This window comes from Podarcis filfolensis, assembly GCF_964270895.1.
Source record: "Podarcis filfolensis genome assembly, chromosome: 2".
Lineage (NCBI taxonomy): Eukaryota > Metazoa > Chordata > Lepidosauria > Squamata > Lacertidae > Podarcis > Podarcis filfolensis.
The window spans coordinates 65582296-65600431 of record NC_139605.1 but is presented as its reverse complement, the minus strand read 5'-3'; the positions used below and the strand labels follow the sequence as shown (position 1 = coordinate 65600431).

The 18136-nt window shown below is 40.8% G+C and overlaps 1 protein-coding gene across 1 annotated transcript in view; it reads right to left on the bottom strand.

Annotated features, from left to right (window-relative positions):
- Window positions 1-965: 965 nt before the first annotated feature.
- TRPC7 (transient receptor potential cation channel subfamily C member 7) overlaps window positions 966-18136 on the bottom strand; it is a 110523-nt gene continuing 93352 nt past the window's right edge. Inside the window, exons 10-13 of the mRNA XM_083600065.1 lie at window positions 15676-15753; window positions 9076-9129; window positions 4893-4968; window positions 966-4104 (exon numbers count right to left, since the gene is read on the bottom strand). Of these exons, the coding sequence (XP_083456191.1) occupies window positions 3962-4104; window positions 4893-4968; window positions 9076-9129; window positions 15676-15753 (351 nt within the window). The 3' untranslated portion in view covers window positions 966-3961. The remainder of the gene's footprint in view (window positions 4105-4892; window positions 4969-9075; window positions 9130-15675; window positions 15754-18136) is intronic.

Below are 18136 nucleotides of genomic sequence, written 5' to 3'. Positions count from 1 at the left end.
GCAGACTATGAAGAAAGGAGGTTTACTAAAAAGAAAGGGGGCAAAGGTTGGGAAGGAAGAGGTGCCTGCTAGAGAGATAGGGCTATCAGGTATTTCAGGACCAGTGCATTCTTCATTGAAACACACCCTTGCTGTAAAAATATATTAAAAAAATAAAAAATTGTCCAGTAGCACCTTAGAGACCAACTAAGTTTGTTCTTGGTACAGTGGTACCCTGGGTTAAGAACTTAATTCGTTCTGGAGTCCTGTTCTTAACCTGAAACTCTTCTTAACCTGAAGCACCACTTTAGCTAATGGGGCCTCATGTTGCCGCTGCACCACCGCTGCGCGATTTCTATTCTCATCCTGAAGCAAAGTTCTTAACCCGAGGTAATATTTCTGGGTTAGCAGAGCCTGTAACCTGAAGCATATGTAACCCGAGGTAGCACTGTATAAGCTTTCGTGTGCATGCACACTTCTTCAGATACCCTTGCTGTAAGTAAGGATAGGGAAATCAATTTGATTCCATGTGCATTTGGAGTCAAATCTATCAAATTTGTGCTTTCCAAAACAATGGCGGGGTTGATGTTGCCATCATTCATGTCGCATTTGCAGACATCTTTGTAGAGCAGAGTTGGTCTGCCAATGGGCCTGGTGCCTGAAGCCAGCTCCCCACAGAGCACATCCTTGGGGATCCTGCCATCTTCCATTCTGTGGACATGACGAAGTCAGTGTTGACATCACTGAAGCACGAGTGAGAACATGAGTTCAAGCAAGAGTGCCCGATAGTTTAATTTTTGTGCTACAATTGGAACCTGCTGGCTTTTTTAAAAAATGAAGTTTTTATCAATATCACACTCAAGACACAAGAAAATATTCTGAGGTAATTTTATTTTTGTTGTCATTGTTTTAGATAAAAATATTACAGTATACAAGATAAAATTATTAAAGGTAAAAATACATTATTTGATTTTTTTTGTCTCTCTCTAAACAGTTATGCCTACAGTACACATTTTTTATTTTTTTATTTTTTTTAAACAAATATAGCTATTAATCTATTAGGCTATCTGTGTTCTCATCTGGCACTTAAAAACAGGTCACAGGTCACCTTCAGGTTCTGCTTATTATTAATCATTATTATTAGCTGAAATCTAATGTAATTGTATAGGTGCATCTTGTAAACAAATAGTACAGCTTTCTGGTACCATATAGTAGCAAGGTGTGCTTTGACCAGCTGAAATCATATTTCTGCCATCAAAGAAACAAGCAGCTGAGTTACCAGTTCCAAGAATGTAGTTTAATTAATACTTACTTCCACTTGGAAAAGTGCAGTATGAAGATGCCACTACTGAGGACTGTAAACATTTAATTTTGAAAAAAAAATACCACCTTTTGAACTGAATAAATTGCAGCAAACTGCTTTGCTAAGAAATTTCACATTTTGTTGGAATGTCCGATGGGGATCATGATGCGATCAGAGGTGCTGCTGATTTATGATTCTTTGACGGCAATTTTCACAAGCTCACATTTATTCTATGGCTTTCTATTCAAGACTCGCTCAATAGTAGGCATGTTGATTTTGAAGCTGGTCTCGCTAAGTTTCATAGAGTTCACTTCCAAGTACGTGTGTATGGGTTACACTCACCATGTTCCTTTCACAGACTGAATAACTTAGGCCAGAGGACCTCCAGAAGATTTGAATTACAACACCCATCTTCCCTGGCCACCGGCCATGCTAACTGGGATGAATGGGAGCTTTTATTTATTAATTTGCAGTCCAAAGCTTCTGGAAGGCACCACATTAACTATTGCTGACTGAAACCACTTTTGATATATACACCTTAGAGTGCTGGACTAGGATCTGGGAGGCGAGGATTCAAATCCTCACTCAGCCATGAAGCCCATTGGGTGAGTTTTGGCCAGTTACTATCTCTCAGCCTAAGCCACTTCACTGGGTTGTTGTGAGGATAAAATGGAATGAAGGAGAAGTGTGGATGCCACCTTGAACTCTTTTGGGGAAAGGTGGGATATAATAATAAACACCCCAATCTTTGCCTCCGGCAGCAAAATGTCTTGGGCCAGTGGCCCTGTGCATGGCCAATCAAAACTCCACACCATGATAGACACATGACTTTGTTATGTAAGCCAAAGCATTTCCCTATGTCCCAGGTGCCTCTCTTCCAATACAACTTGCTACTCTGGGCCAGGTGGCAGTACAAACAAGAAGCCCTTTGTTTCCTTCTATAGTTGCACCACTGTTGATACAGCCTACAGAAACTGGGTGAAATGAAGATACGGAGCTCTTTCTCTTGTGCTGCCATGTCCTTTAGTCTCAGCAAGCTCACTGGCTGAGGGGAAATTCTTTCACTGATGCTGTTGCCCTCCAGTTTCACCCAGATACAAAGAAAGGTGAAAGGAAGGAAGCAGGAACAAAACCCACTGCCCTTTATCAGCTGGGGTAGAAACCTCACAGCATCCCAACGAGGGAAAAGCAGGTAGGGGCCCAGGTGAGGACTGTTTGAATGGCCAGGGAGTGGACGTGAGGGAAGCCTTGCTGCTCCATTGGCTCCACCACCTGGCCTAGCCCGTGTCTTAGCCTGCATCCCCATTTGCCAATCTGGGATGCAGGCTAGGATCTGGCTTCTGATAGGGGGCACATGTGCCCACCCCCTATCTGGATGGTGCTCCGATGCTGCGATTCCCTCATTGGGGCCTTGGAGGAGCCTCTGCCATCCCGCAATGCCACTGTACCTGAAAGGGGGAGCGGACATATTGCAAAAATGGTTTCTCAGTTGATTGGGCTATGGTACCTCAAGAGAAAAAAGTGCCTTTTGGCACAATTGAAAGAGTTGACTGGAAACAGATAAGCAACGAGGCATGTTCAGAACCACCCCTTCCCTGCCTGCATGGATGGATATATGCCCCTAAGTATGGAAATTCAACGGCAATTCTGCATGCATGTACAACTGAAGAGCAGCAGTGTATGGGTGCTAAGGCTATGCTACTTACCCGGCCACTTTCTGGCTGAGCTGCTGCAGTGTCCCAGGAGATGGGGAAGGGTACAGTGGTGGCAAAGTCACTGTGGTGCAAACACGCTGTCAGGATTGGCTCCACTGGTGCATTTACACAGCCTTACTGCCTCGCCCCACTCCATCTCTGTATGGTGTAGCAGCTCAGCCAGCCAGAGGTCAGGTAGGAGGCAGAGCTACATTACTAGGCTGCAATGGAAAGGTAATGTCTAGGTAGTACTGGCAGTCATTAGATGTATTGCACCTTTCCCCGCTTCTCTTATTCACACCCTATCCCATGTTGTTTTATACCATTTTCCCTCCTATAGCCAGGCTTCAACTTGAACTAACGCCTGCTGCGGGGAGAAAAACAAATGGCACAGAGGAGAATTGGTGGGTGCAGAAGAGCTACACACTTACCTTCCCACACCACAGTCATGTTATCTCAGCAAATAAGGAGTTTTGGAACCTGTGTCTGCCAAGATAAAATGCAGCTCTGCCCTGGGTTGAGATTTGAACGTGAAGACTTTGCAGCCCGTTAGGGACACTCATGTAAAATATCTCAGTTTTGTCAAACACCCTTTTTTGGCACCTTCTTTCGCTCTTGTTTCCTCCTGATGCGTCCGATCCCCATTCAACGTATGCTGACACATCGCAATGGAGGACCTGGCTTGTATCCGTTTTTCAAAAGTTGCTTTGGGTATCTAGAACAACCAAGCTTATCTTCTCAAGTTTATGCATCTATATCTGATGTCAAAAGGCTTGATTTTATACGAAAAGGTCACCTTTATATCATAAAGGAATTAATTGATCATTGGCTTCACCCAATAAACCAAACAAATGCACAGTCCCCATAAAACAATTAATAATCTGCAAAAGATACAGTTTTCGATGCTCCTCTCTTGCACAGTTTTTGCTCCTTTAGAATGCTGGTTGAAATAAAAAAAAGTTTTGTTTTTTTCATTTGTCTGCCCTCAAATGTCCTTATTTAAACTCTTTCCAAACTTGTCGCTTAGTTGCTGTATTAGACTTGCCAACTCTCCTGTTGCTTGTGACTTTTCTTCGAGAAGCTCATAGCGGAGACTTGAAATGTCTTGCTTAATCTCCTTAAGTTCTCCTAAAAACAACAACAAGGTGGGGGGAAGAGTTATTATTAACCAGACTGGATAACGATAACAACCGGCAATTCACTTGCCCTTTACATCCTTCTTCCTCTCTCTTGTAAATTCTGCTTTTGTGCAGAAGTTTTGTCACTGATCTTCCCTCTCTCCCTGTGAGTGGAAAAGTTGTAGTCATGGAATAGTTGAACACATCTAATGCTGCATGCAAGGATCCAACTGGGTTGAGACCCTGTGAGTACTCTGTGATGACTGCTTCAAAAGGGTAGATGAAGTGTTTGACCACAATGAACTTTATTCCAACTATTGTTAACCATGTACTGTCAAATCCATAGCTTTCTCAGAGGTGCTGAATTTTAGAAAACAGCAGCACTCGCATTTGAAGTTGGGGGGTCTCATTCTTGTTGGGAGTCCTGTGTGTTGGGCCCAGAATGGGCACTATATCTTTCAGATTTCCTAATATCTGTCTCTACTTATCATGCACTGGAAATGAATTAGCTTTGGCATCTACAACTAAGCGGCACAAGCCTGTTGCTATTTCCAGCAGAAAAAGAACTACAAGACAGGAATGTTGTACTTAGGAGACTTCGGAGATGTCAGGAATTTCAGACAACGTATTTTCCCCTTGCACCATATTTTTGCCTTTGTGTATATGAGAGAAGCCGCCTCAGAAAGTGATTCATGCAAGATTCAACTGGGAAGTGAATGTGTTGCTACAAAAGCTGTAAAAACTTTTCCTGATTCTGACAAGATTCACAACAATAATGGTAAGTTTAAAAGAACTTGCCTTCATTAACTTCATCATTCTCTCGATCCACCTGAGCCTTTAGGACATATCGTTTAATAAGTCTCTTCATTATTTTCTGAAAATTCAATTGAAAAGTTTAGTGGATTGATGTTATCTGACCACATCCATACAACACAATGGCCACATTTCAGTACATAGTAGTATTGATTTCAATGGGTTGGATCCAATGGTGGTTTTCTACTGATGAAAATTTATTTGATTCAGTGGAGTTTCTGTGAGTAGAAAGGGAGGAGGTAATTTTCATTAATTCCCCTTTCCCTCGCCAATCTCCTGCATTCCTCCCTCTACTCCAGGGGGTTGTGTGCCCTCTGAAGCGTCATGGGAGGTAGCACAGGAGACTGTAGGAGAAATGGGGAAATTTGCTAAAATCTGTAGGACAAATGAGGAAGAGAAGGTGGAAGGTCTCCACTGGATCAAAGAGCCTTCAGTCAGTAGAGGGACACAACTGGATGCTACCCAGGAAGTATAGGCAAACCAACTCTTTTGTTGAATTGTGGTCTAGAAGTTTGAGCTTCATTTTTTTTAAAAAAATGTAATATATATTCACTTGCTATGAGGTGTTCCCATTATAAAATGTGAAAGATGAACAGCAGTATGTGTAAATCAAGAGTGCTGCTTTTATACTTTTCTGGATTGGCACAGTTGCTGCCACCTCCCTGGTTGCTTCTACATAGTGATGTCAATATCTTCTGCCACCCAAAAAGATGTGGGGAGGGCTGTAGCTCAGTGGTAGAAAAGATGCTTTATATGTAAAACATGTCAACATGAATCCACCAGCATCTTTTGGTAGAGATGTGAAAGGCTCCTTTCTGAAGGGATACTGCCCGTTAGTATATCGAGTTAGATTCACTTTGTATAAGCAGTTTCCTATGTTCATATTTTGCTATAGATTTGGCTAACTGTTTATGTTTATCCAATCTGGGTGTCAGAATGGTTACGCTTTCCATTTTTAAGTTCGGAATAGAGTAGTTGCTTTGGAAAACGATAATCAGGCATCTGCACAACGTGACCAGAAGAAGACAGAATCGTTAGCTAATATGCCCTAATGACACTGGGACTGTTATCTGAGCATCCGTAGAGATGGCAGGAACTATGCCATTCCGGACAACATATAATCAGCATTTACATTCCTTAAATAAATAAATACTTTCATGGTATTGCCACTGAAGCCAATGGGATTATGTCAGAGTAAGTAATTTAAGAACTATGTCTATTGCATCCACGAAGGTCCCACTTAAGAATTGTAATCTTCACATTTCTAACACTAGAGTAAATTCCTGACAAATTATCAGCTAAAGAAAAAGCAGGGAGCCAATAATTTGTGTGTGATTTGCCATAGACTCTGGGTAGATTCAAATGAAGGAATGGGAATCAATTTATATGGCAAAAGACACTACACACAACTGTATCAGGGAGATACTGTTGCCTTCCATGAAATCCTAATTTTGCAACCTCTTCATTCAAGTATTAAAAGCTGCAAAGAGAAAACAGGAAGTAGCACCACATGGCTGAGAGAAGCATTAGACATGGGCAAGAATGGCTTTACGGAAAATGTGAGAGAATTATTTAACATTTGGGGAAAAAAAGTCTTTCCACTTTCAAAGACAACAGAAAGACAAATTAACAACAACCATATGCAGTGGTACCTCCGGTTCTGAACGCTTCTGGTTACAAACGCTTCAGGTTACGAGCTCCGCTAACCCAGAAATAGCTGCTCCTGGTTGCAAACTTTGCCCCAGGATGCGAACAGAAATCGTGTGCCAAAGGTGCGCACGCAGCAGGAGGCCCCATTAGCGAAAGTGCACCTCAGGATAAGAACGGTTTCAGCTTAAGAACGGACCTCCAGAACAAATTAAGTTCATAACCAGAAGTACCACTGTATTAAAATAAAATGTTATTCAGAAGCAATAAATGGCATAGCTTGTAATGATAGCAAAACAATCTCATGCATGTCTGCTAAGAGGTAGGCCCCACTGAGTCCAATCTGGGTACTGGGATTAAAGCCTGAAAGAGCACAGTGATAACTATTCCAAACTAGAATATGCTTGCAATCCATAATACCATTAACAGTTCAGTCGTATACATGTCTACTCAGAAGCTCCATTAACTTCAGTGGGATTATCTTCCAAGTGACTGTATATAGCATTACTATACCCTTGTAAAGGAGTAGGGGAGGCAGCAAATTGTAGGATTACAATCATAATCAAAAGGAGTTGGTCCAATTTTAAAAGGAATATTTTGTAGAGAAATGATATTAATATACTTGTCCCATGCTGCAAGTTTTAGTTGAGCACTTTCATTCTCCTTTGACAGCTAGTCATTTAATTGATTAAATTTAAATCCATATACTATACATCACTCAGAAAATATAATTCAGAAAGCTGCTTCATGATTTCCCCTCTTCCTTTTCTCTTGAGAAGGTACTTCAAATAGTTTCAAAATGTAAAGTGTTCTCTTTACTTTCAAGTCTAGCCACTAAACCTTGCCCTCAGTTTAAAATATTCAACCTAATTATAGGGTTGCGGCCCCAGAAGTTAGGTACCTTCATTTTCTTAATGCTCAGGATATGTGGGGCTTCAACAGGCTAAGTCATAGTAACAGTTCTCCTACCCCTGCAATAGCACAGCCTCCAATGCTACCTAAAATTCTCTCCCTTCTCCTTCCAAACTGTAAGTTTGGCTATGTCCATAAGTGACATAAGCGTATGGAATCAATCACCTTATGGATTGGCAACATTATTTTGAAGTTTTGTGTCTGGTATAACAGGATGCCACACCTAAATCTCAACTTATTTACTTGGGTTATTGGCACAATTTTGGAGAAAGCAGCCCACATTTCTTTTAAGATATGGGCATGTTCCATCTAAAGCTAAGCTCTTCTAGGTCCCAATTCTTTTAATAGGGGACTAAGATCCAAGTGCAACTCCCCTCACTGGAATCAGTGGGAAATGAATGATTAATTAAGAATTTGATTTCTTGACCCTTCTCCTCCAAGCATCTCCACTTTCATCCCATAATCCAAGATTTGCCACCCCAAATATTTGGGGTAACTCATCTTCAGTGTTACAGATTATTTACTTTGTTCATGACTGCCTGGTGCAATGTGGGGGCCTCATCTCCAGCAGGCTAAAAGCTGATTGCGCCCATTCATTGATTGCATTATCTTGTGAACAACCCTGAGATCTTTTCGTGACGGGTGGCCTATAAATCTAATAAATAAAATAAAATAAAAGGTATCTTGTAAAGGGTCCCTGTGACTTCCTCAATTTGCAAGTTTCTTGTACCACACAGCTGTGACATAATTCCTATGAGCGTCTTTGAATTATGGGAAATGAACAAAAATGAAAACATATTAATGCCAAAATCTGAGCAGTGATTTGGGGAGAAATCTATGAAGATTGTCACCTCCAGGAATATCCATCCCTTCCTGCCAGAGGCAAATACTTCAGAACAACAATCTACAATTCGCCTTGTTCTCCAGCTATTTCTTTGCCTAACGTTTCCGATGAAATATAAGTCTTGTGTTTCAAAACAACTACCCCAATCTAACAAAGGCAATCCCCACATCGAGGTATTTCTGGATACCCCTGATACCCTAAAAGTATTCTGCTGTGTTTGCATGCATAGTGTTCCAGCTTCAAACACAGAAACACAGTTCAGAGAGTGCCATTCATTTCTTGGGAGTTTAAAGACAGATTACTAGTAGTCCCCTCTCCCCATCTATTGACAGGTAGCCATCACTGTCAACATGTGATTGCCCACTATAGCTTGGATACTAAGGTAAGTCAACCTAAGGAATTTCATAGGAGGAGTGTTGCCTGTCTTCTGCCTATACTATTCTTACTATTCCTGCTCATTTATATTATGTGTGAACCAACAATGATTTGGCATTACAGTGCAATTGTTTCAACATATGTTCTTCTTTGAAGGTAAGAAAAAACATGAACTACCAGGAAACCTATTTGAAAAAACAAACCTGTCCTTGTTCAGCCAAAGAAATATAGAGACAAAATACTCGGAACCAATAAAAAGAGTGAAACCTGTATATACCATGCATATACAGTTTGCATAATAAATGGAGATATATTATGCAATGTGGCAATGTAGAAGAGAGACAGGATTACGGTACTTCTGGAAGAATACATGAGGTACAATACACATACTATGTGCTGGAGATGACCATGATGGTAGAATCCATTGGGAAGGAGTGTTGCCACCTGAGAAAACATAAATTGAGGAACAAGTTTTGGGAAAGTGGGGAAATAACTGAATCCCAAAGGAAATACTACCTTTTAAGGAGGAGGCTAAGAAGTGGGGTGTGGGGCAGGAAAACAAGGAATCAGCATGCAGAAATGCCACCATCTCCTTGTCGTTCACAACAACCTAACACACCTTTTACCACAATATTTGCAACATTCCCCAATAAGAGTTGAATGCCTGGAATTTCATTTACTATGTATTTAATCACGCAGTTGATATTGAGATCATACTGTGTCCATTGAAGTAACACTTTAAATAAATAAATATTGACTATTATAAATAAAACCGTGTTTGGCTTTCCTTCCATGTGTTCTGCAGCATTTGTAATTCTGACACAACAAATTATTGTAGGCTTTGATCAGTTAAGTTACTTTCTCTTTCTTGGGTTATCAACCAGCATAGTCACACGTACAGCACCCTTGTTTTCATGGGTAATCCTCAAACTTCTAGATGTTTTACATATTGGCATGCAGTCTTTAACTGAAATTGTAAGTACACGATTATTATCCCCATTCACTAGATCCACCAGATAACCTAGCACCTTTTGGGGTCCACTCCACAAACCATTACTGGAAATGTCATGTATAGGTGTAACTGTAGTACATGCAGAACACCTTTTTTTGGTACAACACAATTCTGCATTTTAATCTATATAGCACTAATCAAAATAAGAAGCAGAAGATGTGAGCTTTCTGTTTAAATACCCATCTAATAGTAACACAATCTTTGTGGAGCATAGATTACAAGTAAATTGATGTGTCGATAAGACAAACTGTCCATTCTGGCATCCTTAATTTAAGATGGTGTTTGTCACATGACACTTTTATAAACACTTGCATTTTTTTAATATATAAAAAAGAATATGCTCCCAGATTAATCAGTGTCATCTTTATAGTTGATTAAAAAAGTTCATCAATTAATTTAACTGTTAAAATTAGCCCTAATAAATATATTGCCAAATGTGTCTAGCAGAAGAGGACAATCTCTTTCAGCCTAATAGCTGGATTTGTACCTGAGGGCAAAAAAGAGGGGTGCTGGAGGCAAGGTGGGGGGGAGGGGTCTATAGACTATTATCTCAAAGCAGATGACCGTTATCTATTAGGCAGGTTTGTTTTCCTTTGGAAGTGAGGGCACCGGTATTTTTGTAGTATTTCTTCTATATAAGTGGAGACAAAGAGATGCTATTCCAGATGTGATCCCAGAGGATGGTCCTGAATGTTCAAAGTCCCAAGTGCCAATGGTTTTCCCTTAATTGGGATGCAGAGGGTACTTCCTCCAAGCTCTCATTCAAAAGTGCAAAGAGATTCCCAAAGTTAATTAGTTCCTTTTGATCAGAAATAAACAGAATGATCACCCAGCAGCCCATAGGAGCCTGTTGTGTTTATGCATTTATATATTTATCCTCCTCCTCCTCTATAGCACAGCTGCTCTTGTGAAACTCCTTTTCCACAGGGTTCACCTGGAAAAACTGCTCCAAAATGGAATCTTCTTTATAACTTGTGGATAAACTAAGAGGATTTGACATGTGAAAAAGAGTGCAAGGAAGGAAAACTAAAGTCATAGACTGAGAGCAATGAATGATGCAGCTATTTGCTCAAGATTTTTAAGCATAACCCTATTCTGGGACAGAATTTGCTGTTCTTTAAGGTTTACGCAAATCCCTACAGGGACCTGTCTGTTCTAGGAAAGAGAGGAAATTGGAGAACATGGGGGAAAGGCAGACTATATGTGGCTTTTTCTCATGTTTTGTTGTATTGTCCATATTTCATACAGGCTCCGATACATACCCACAGGGGGGAAAAAACATATTACTTCAATATTTCACATTAAACAGCTTGAAATATTAAAACATCAAACACCAAAATAACTTATGGATATATAGATACACACACTAGCATGTGGGTTATTATCAAGAGATCATTCGAGTGCAACCACATTCTGAGGTCCTCTTATTACTGTTCCCACCTTGGTATCACAGCGCCTGTATTTCTGTACTTTCATTAACTTCCACATGGCAGAGATGCATCACTTTTAAAAGCTAACTAGACAGAACCGAGCAGGGAGTCATATTGGTAATTACATTACACTATCCCGTTGTAGCTGAAAATAATTACTGGCCAGACAACAGAATTGATCGCTGCTGCTTGTTCTCTCTTTTGTCTAAGTATGCTTGTCCAGTGTGTTTTGCTTCCTATTATTATTACTTTGTTATTCTTCCTCTGGGCAGAATCTTGACATTTTAAATAATGTATCTTTTGGAACCGAGCCTGGTGAGAGCATTATAAAAAGCAAAGAAAAAATGTTATTGCAGCTGTCTCTTTTCAGGGATAATAATAATAATAATAATAATAATAATAATAATAATAATAATGCCTCTGGCTTCAGTACTCTTAGGTGGGTCTTCACCTACCATGTACTATAATTACTCCCTTTTGAAAAGAATAATTTATACTGCACAATTACTCTGACGTTAACATCATTCATGCAGAAGGTGTCATGGCTTTTTTAGTTTGGGCTGACTTCATTGTTTTAAACCTTTTGCGGGTGTGTGTGTGTGTTTCAAATCAGATACACTTAGCATGGAGATTGAACTCAAGAGAACGAGGGAGGGTGACTGGTCCCCCCCCCAAAAAAAGTGTGTTTGAACTTTGTTCTTTTAGCAGAGTAGAATATGGTCAAAAAACATTCAACATCTGTTTGTGAATGTAAGGAGAGTGTGTATCCTGATACAATTCGTGGGTCACCATTCTAGGTTTGACCCTAAACTATGAATGCAGCTGTTGGATGAACTGCCTATTATGTACAGTTACTGCATGTCTATCTGCTTCCTGAAAGCATTTGCTATTTTGCTTCTCTTAAATATCTGGTACCACTTAGCTCCTCTTCACATATTCTTTGTTTTGCCCAGAAGTACACTGAGCTAGCAAAGTTCACAAGTGCAGCACCAGTCTGAAAGACATTTCCTGTTGCTTCACATGTTTGTAGGTACAAGGGGGTTGGACTGGGATTGTCCCCTCCCTACCTCACATAAGGCAATGGGTTTAGGACAATGGCAGGGAGAATTGATGGATGGAAGAGAGTCCTTAACCCTTTCTGCTCTCACCAATTATCACATGTATATTCTGCTCCTTGCCAACAATTTTAAATATGTTTGGAAGGACAGATGGCGAGAAAAAAAAGTTGTAAGGAGCCATTGCAGAGGGGTGTTTTTTTTTTTTTGGGGGGGAGATTCTTCCTAGGGAAGATAGGTCTCCCAATGCCTGCTGGTCATGATGGTTATATAAAAGCTCCAGGTTCAGTGACATTATACCACTGAAGGCTTGGGGAGCAACAGAAGGTAGGGTGACTACCTTCATATCTTGTTTATGGGCTTCCCACTGGGATCTGTGGCTGCTGGACTAGGTGGACTTTTGATCCATCCAGCAATAGTGCATGGGATGTGTGTGTAGGCCAACTCAGATTTCCAGCAGTCTTGGCATCACCTTGACTCACCTTGCCCTGAGCTACTGAGCAGCAGTAGTACGCCTGTATGGAGGGCAGCATTGCTGCTCCAACCATTCCCCCTTCAGTGATGTTTCTGGATCCATCAATGCTCTATCTTTTGCACAAAGCAATTAAACTAGAACTTTCTCCCGCATTCACTTCCCTCAAATCTGTCCCATACGGTCTCTGTTTTTCAAGGTGCTGTCTTCCAACTCCATTTTTTTTCTGCTTGCAGTGATGTTCCCAACCTGATCTTGTGAAACTTCATCCTTGGACCTGATTTAGTGAAGATTCCAGTTGCCAAATATCCATTCCTGACTGCCGGCCACATGGCCTGCCATCCTGGTTTGGCCCACAAGCAAGTCAGTTCTATCTTTCTCAAGCTTTACCCTCATAACTCAAAATTCTGGCTCAGCTTTTAGGAGCTTTCCTTGAAAAATACATTCATTATCTGTTCAAGACCATCTGGAACCAGAATGGTAAATGACTTAATAGCTGGCATTGGTAGAAAGCCATGCATCACTTTCCACTATGATTGACCAAAGCCTCATGCAGATGAATAAATTATAAGGTTAGAAGTGAAAGACCCACAAGAGCCTTGATGCAGAGGTCCCTTTAGTCCAGCATCCTTGTATTTCAAATATTAACCAGACAGACACACCTGAGAAGCTTCTGATATTCTGCCTTTGATCACATAGAGGTTCCATTTTGCTATCACACCAAATAATCAATGATACCCACATCCCCCATGAATTTGTCTAATCCTTTAAAAAGCAGTCTTAAGCTAGTGGCAAGACTAGCATCAGCAGGGTCTAAAAATGGTTTGTGGCATCTATTTTTCTTCACCTCACTTTCTTTTCTAGGGTGGCAGGGCAGTAGTGCTCAGAAGTAAAGCACCAAGCACAGATGCAGCTACCTGCCATTCTCATTTCCCCAGGATGCATTTGGTCCCACTCAACTCCAGTAGTTAATTGCACTGTAAGGGCAATTCTATCTGAAGGAAACGAGCAATTCTAACCAGGCATTACTAGAGACCCCCTAGCAAAATGCTGCAGAGGAACACTGCTGCATCCTAACTCATTACCTGCAGCATGAATCAGGGGTTAGGATTGCTCTGGTAAACTTCTGCAAATCTTGCAACAAAAGCAGTTTATTTTGCAATGGGTCTAGACTGTTATTCTATCATTTCCATCCTGATTATTATTTTGCAACACAGTCCACTGAACTTCAGTTAATACACCAGGGGCTACAAAGAGATCAGAACAAATCCAAAACATTTAACGTTATATAAAGAACAAAACAGTGATGTGAATGAGAGCTTGCGGAAGTGATTCTCTTATTGTTATCAAAAGAGATATGTAGATTGCTTCTTCCGTGCAATTTCCAAAATAAAACACTGCAATCCTTTCTTACTTTGTTTTAAAGTATTATGTAACTAATATACCTGAGGTGTGTTTTGAATGGTACTGTGCAACCTAACAGGTTTTGTTTGATTTGCTGTATCGTGGGAATTAAACAGAGAGCTACATGAGCTTGATATTAAATGAATGGTCACCTCTGGATCCTCAGTCATGCGTCGATATATGATCCATTAGATTGGGATAACTGAGGATGTCATATCTGCTGCTAGTACTTGTACACCATAAAGTATAATATAGTCTGCATTGCCTTGGAATGGTCTTTAAGATGACTTTTGTGCTTTTTTATGAATGAAGGTCATCTACAAATTACTAAGGTTGAGATCTTAGGCATAGTTACTAGGAAGGAAGGGTATGTTAAAGCTTAAAGAGTAACACATTTAGTTACAAGGAGGTAGCCATGTTGGTCTGCCATAGTCGAAACAAAGTAAAAAAAAAATCCTTCCAGTAGCACCTTAAAGGTAAAGATAAAGGAACCCCTGACCTTTAGGTCCAGTCGTGACCGACTCTGGGGTTGCGGCGCTCATCTCACTTTATTGGCCGAAGGAGCCGGCGTACAGCTTCCGGGTCATGTGGCCAGCATGACTAAGCCGCTTCTTGCGAACCAGAGCAGTGCACAGAAACGCCGTTTACCTTTCCGCTGGAGCAGTACCTATTTATCTACTTGCACTTTGACGTGCTTTTGAACTGCTAGGTTGGCAGGAGCAGGGACCAAGCAACGGGAGCTCACCCCATCATGGGGATTCAAACCACCGACCGTCTGATCAGCAAGTCCCAGGCTCTGTGGTTTAACCCACAGCACCACCCGCGTCCCTAAGTAGCACCTTAGAGACCAACTAAGATTGTTATCGGTATGAGCTTTCGTGTGCATGCACACAAAAGCTCATACCAATAACAAACTTACCGTATTTTTCGCTCTATAACACACACCAGACCATAACACGCACATAGTTTTTAGAGGAGGAAAACAAGAAAAAAAATATTGTAAACGAAAAAGTGGATATATGATTTTTGTGGTTCATGCTGTGGCCACAGACATGTGATCTGATAGTGAGTTTGGAGTAGCCCAATGCAAAAATCCTGAGGATCCATGTGGATCCATGCTTTGTAACCACGGAGGAGGGAAGGAAGGGGAACCATGGATCCTCTGCTCACGACTGCAGCAGATCCCCCCCGCCACCCGCAGGCATTCGCTCCATAACATGCACAGACATTTCCCCTTACTTTCTAGGAGGAAAAAAGTGAGTGTTATGGTGCAAAAAATATGGTAGTTGGTCTCTACGGTGCTACTGGAAAGAATTTTTTTATTTTGTTTTGAGTAATACATTTGTTATGGCATAAGCTTTCATGGACTCTATCCCACTTATGAAGTCTACTAAAACATATCCCATAATAAATTTCTTAAGATGTCACAAGATCCTTTGATTGTTTATTTTTCGAGAAACTGATGTGACTATCTCTCCGGAAATGGCTAAAGATTGGTTTCCTTCTAAGTGGACATGTGTAGGATCAAAGTGCAGATCACAAACATGTAAGCAGAACCTCTTCTGACATATTTATCTTTTCCTATGCCACACCTTTCTTTTTTTGTATTGCCATTACCTGGTATCTTGTGGGCTTGTTGTAGGCATTCTTCACAGTAAAGTCTGAATTTTGAGTACTGGACTCGAAACGGACTTTCTGAAATGTACAAATGTAGAGCACATCACCAATGAAGAAATGTTCTTATGAAAGCAGTAGAAGTGAAGTTCTAAGAAAAGGATGGCTAATAACACCTTGCAAGGGGTGAGCTGCATTGTGCAAAGAAACGACCTGATATTATTACATCCGAAGACAAGGTCTCATATTCCAGATGACTTAGCTTCCTTTTGCTATGTGCTTCTGGCAATTCACACTTTTACAGTAGATGAGAAACTGTTGAATACATAGCACTTTGTGAAAATAGAATCTGGTCCTAGTGTTTAAGTGAGGTATGAACTCTTCAAACATACAAAGTTCCTCATACAACCCAGTGTTTAACGATTGTAGGGACATCAGTGTAGATTTCAATAGAAGGGTGTTGGAAAACATTCACCCACTCAGTGTGGCCTTGTACAATTGACATCTTAAATCTTTACCTACCTACACTGCCCCCCTTCACATATGAATTGTGTGAAGGAGAAACATGCTCAGTAAGGGGCTGTGGGGCCATACTTCCAGAGAAATAATGTGTTTCATCAGCAGCAGCCTCTAGGCCCCACAATAGACAAGTGTTGTTACAAAGTTTCTGGGCTGGTGTTGGTTTGTTTATTATTTTGGGTATTTATATGCTGCTTAATATTGAGAATTTCTAAGCGGTATACAAAGAATAAGAACAAGTAAAATTCATCCAAGAAACAAAACACTACTTTAAAATGCCCGGTGGAATAAGAAATTATTTGTTGTGTGCTTGAAATTCAGGAAAGCGGATGCCTGTCAAATCTCAGTCGGGCAGGAGTTCCACAGGCTTGGACCTGAAGACCTCTGTGATTGGGCAGGGTTATAAGGGATCAGGTGGCCCTTAGGAGATCCTGGATGCAAGTTGTTAAGGGCTTTCTAAATTAATACGAGAACTTTGGACCTGGCCCAGGAACATATGGGCAGCCAGTGCAAGCTTTTAAGCCCAGGAGTTATGTGATGGCAGTAGTCTATCCTCATCAAACTGGTGCATCTCCCTTTTTTGATGGTGGTGATTTATTGTAGATGAAGTGAAAATGAAAAAGAGAAAAACCCATTTTCTCTCTGCCTTTGTGACTTTTCTTTACTTCAAGGATGTATATTAAGATGGAGGTTTAAGTAGATTACGTAAGGTACTTTACAGATGGGTGAAATTCATAAAGCAAAGGGTTATTCCAGAATTGGTATCACAGTTGGCTGCACCTAGGAATGAAAGGATCCCTCTTGTTCCATCCCATAACTACGCTGGAGATTTGCACATTCAGGTGTTCTGCTCCACCACCTTCTGCTGACCTGCTGCAAATTCCTTTTCAGTTCTACCAGAACTAAATAAGGTATCTGATTATGTCCTCTCATCTGTTTTTTCCTTCCCACCCAGTGTGCATTATTATGCTGCTGGCTGGCTGCTGACCTTTCCTTCGTTAGACAGATTGCTGGTTAACAGCCCAGAATGCTAAATAGTTGGGGCTTTCTGCTTCATGAAACATCTAGTGAAAATCTCTCTCTCTCTCTGTATGTATGTGTATATATATATATATATATATAGTCCAGTACAACCAGTAGTGTAGTAGAGCAAGGACAGGCAGGGACAAAGTGCAACCACTTATTTCAGAACAGAAATTATGAGGTTTATGAATTTACTTCCAACAACAATCCCTTTCTATGCTGTTTGTAGATGCAGAGGGTTCTGGGACATGTGTAGGATGCCTAGTCACTTCCCACAAGCTGCTAGCAACAATTCTATTGGGCCACTCGGTGATACGGGTGGGGGATTTCCCAGAATATATCCAACTGGTCCCTATGGCTCTGCAACACAGGAGGAAATCAGTAGTGTGTGTGGAGGGGGGGGGTGTTGAGCTGACTTTCAAGGAAGCTTGCCCTTCATTATTGATTTTCTCACTGAGGAATTCAGTTCTCTGAAACACACTTGGAAAAATCACTGTTTCCGCTGATTGTATGGCCTTGGAAAGGAGCTTGAAAATCCTTTGAAGCCACTTTTTCAGCTGATTATGCTCTGAAGGATCTATAAAGCTCTTTAAATATGCAGCGTTCTCCTCATGCATCAGAAACAGAAAATTACAGAAATGGTAATCTATCCCTACCATATTTTGTTCTTTTTGTACAATGGAGCTGGAGATGCTCTGTTGCTTACTTGGTTGAGATGTCACATATTCTTTGGTGTGTATCCAAATTTCTCTTCCTAGTTCCTTTCCCTTACACAGTGGTTCCCGAAGCTTTATTTAGGAACCTACTGTTGTAATAAAACTTCAAAACAACAACACTACAGTGGCTATGGTCCTGTTTCTCACCCCTCCAGGTGATCTTTTCAGTTGATAAGGGTGAAGGACACCCTGCAGATACAATTGCT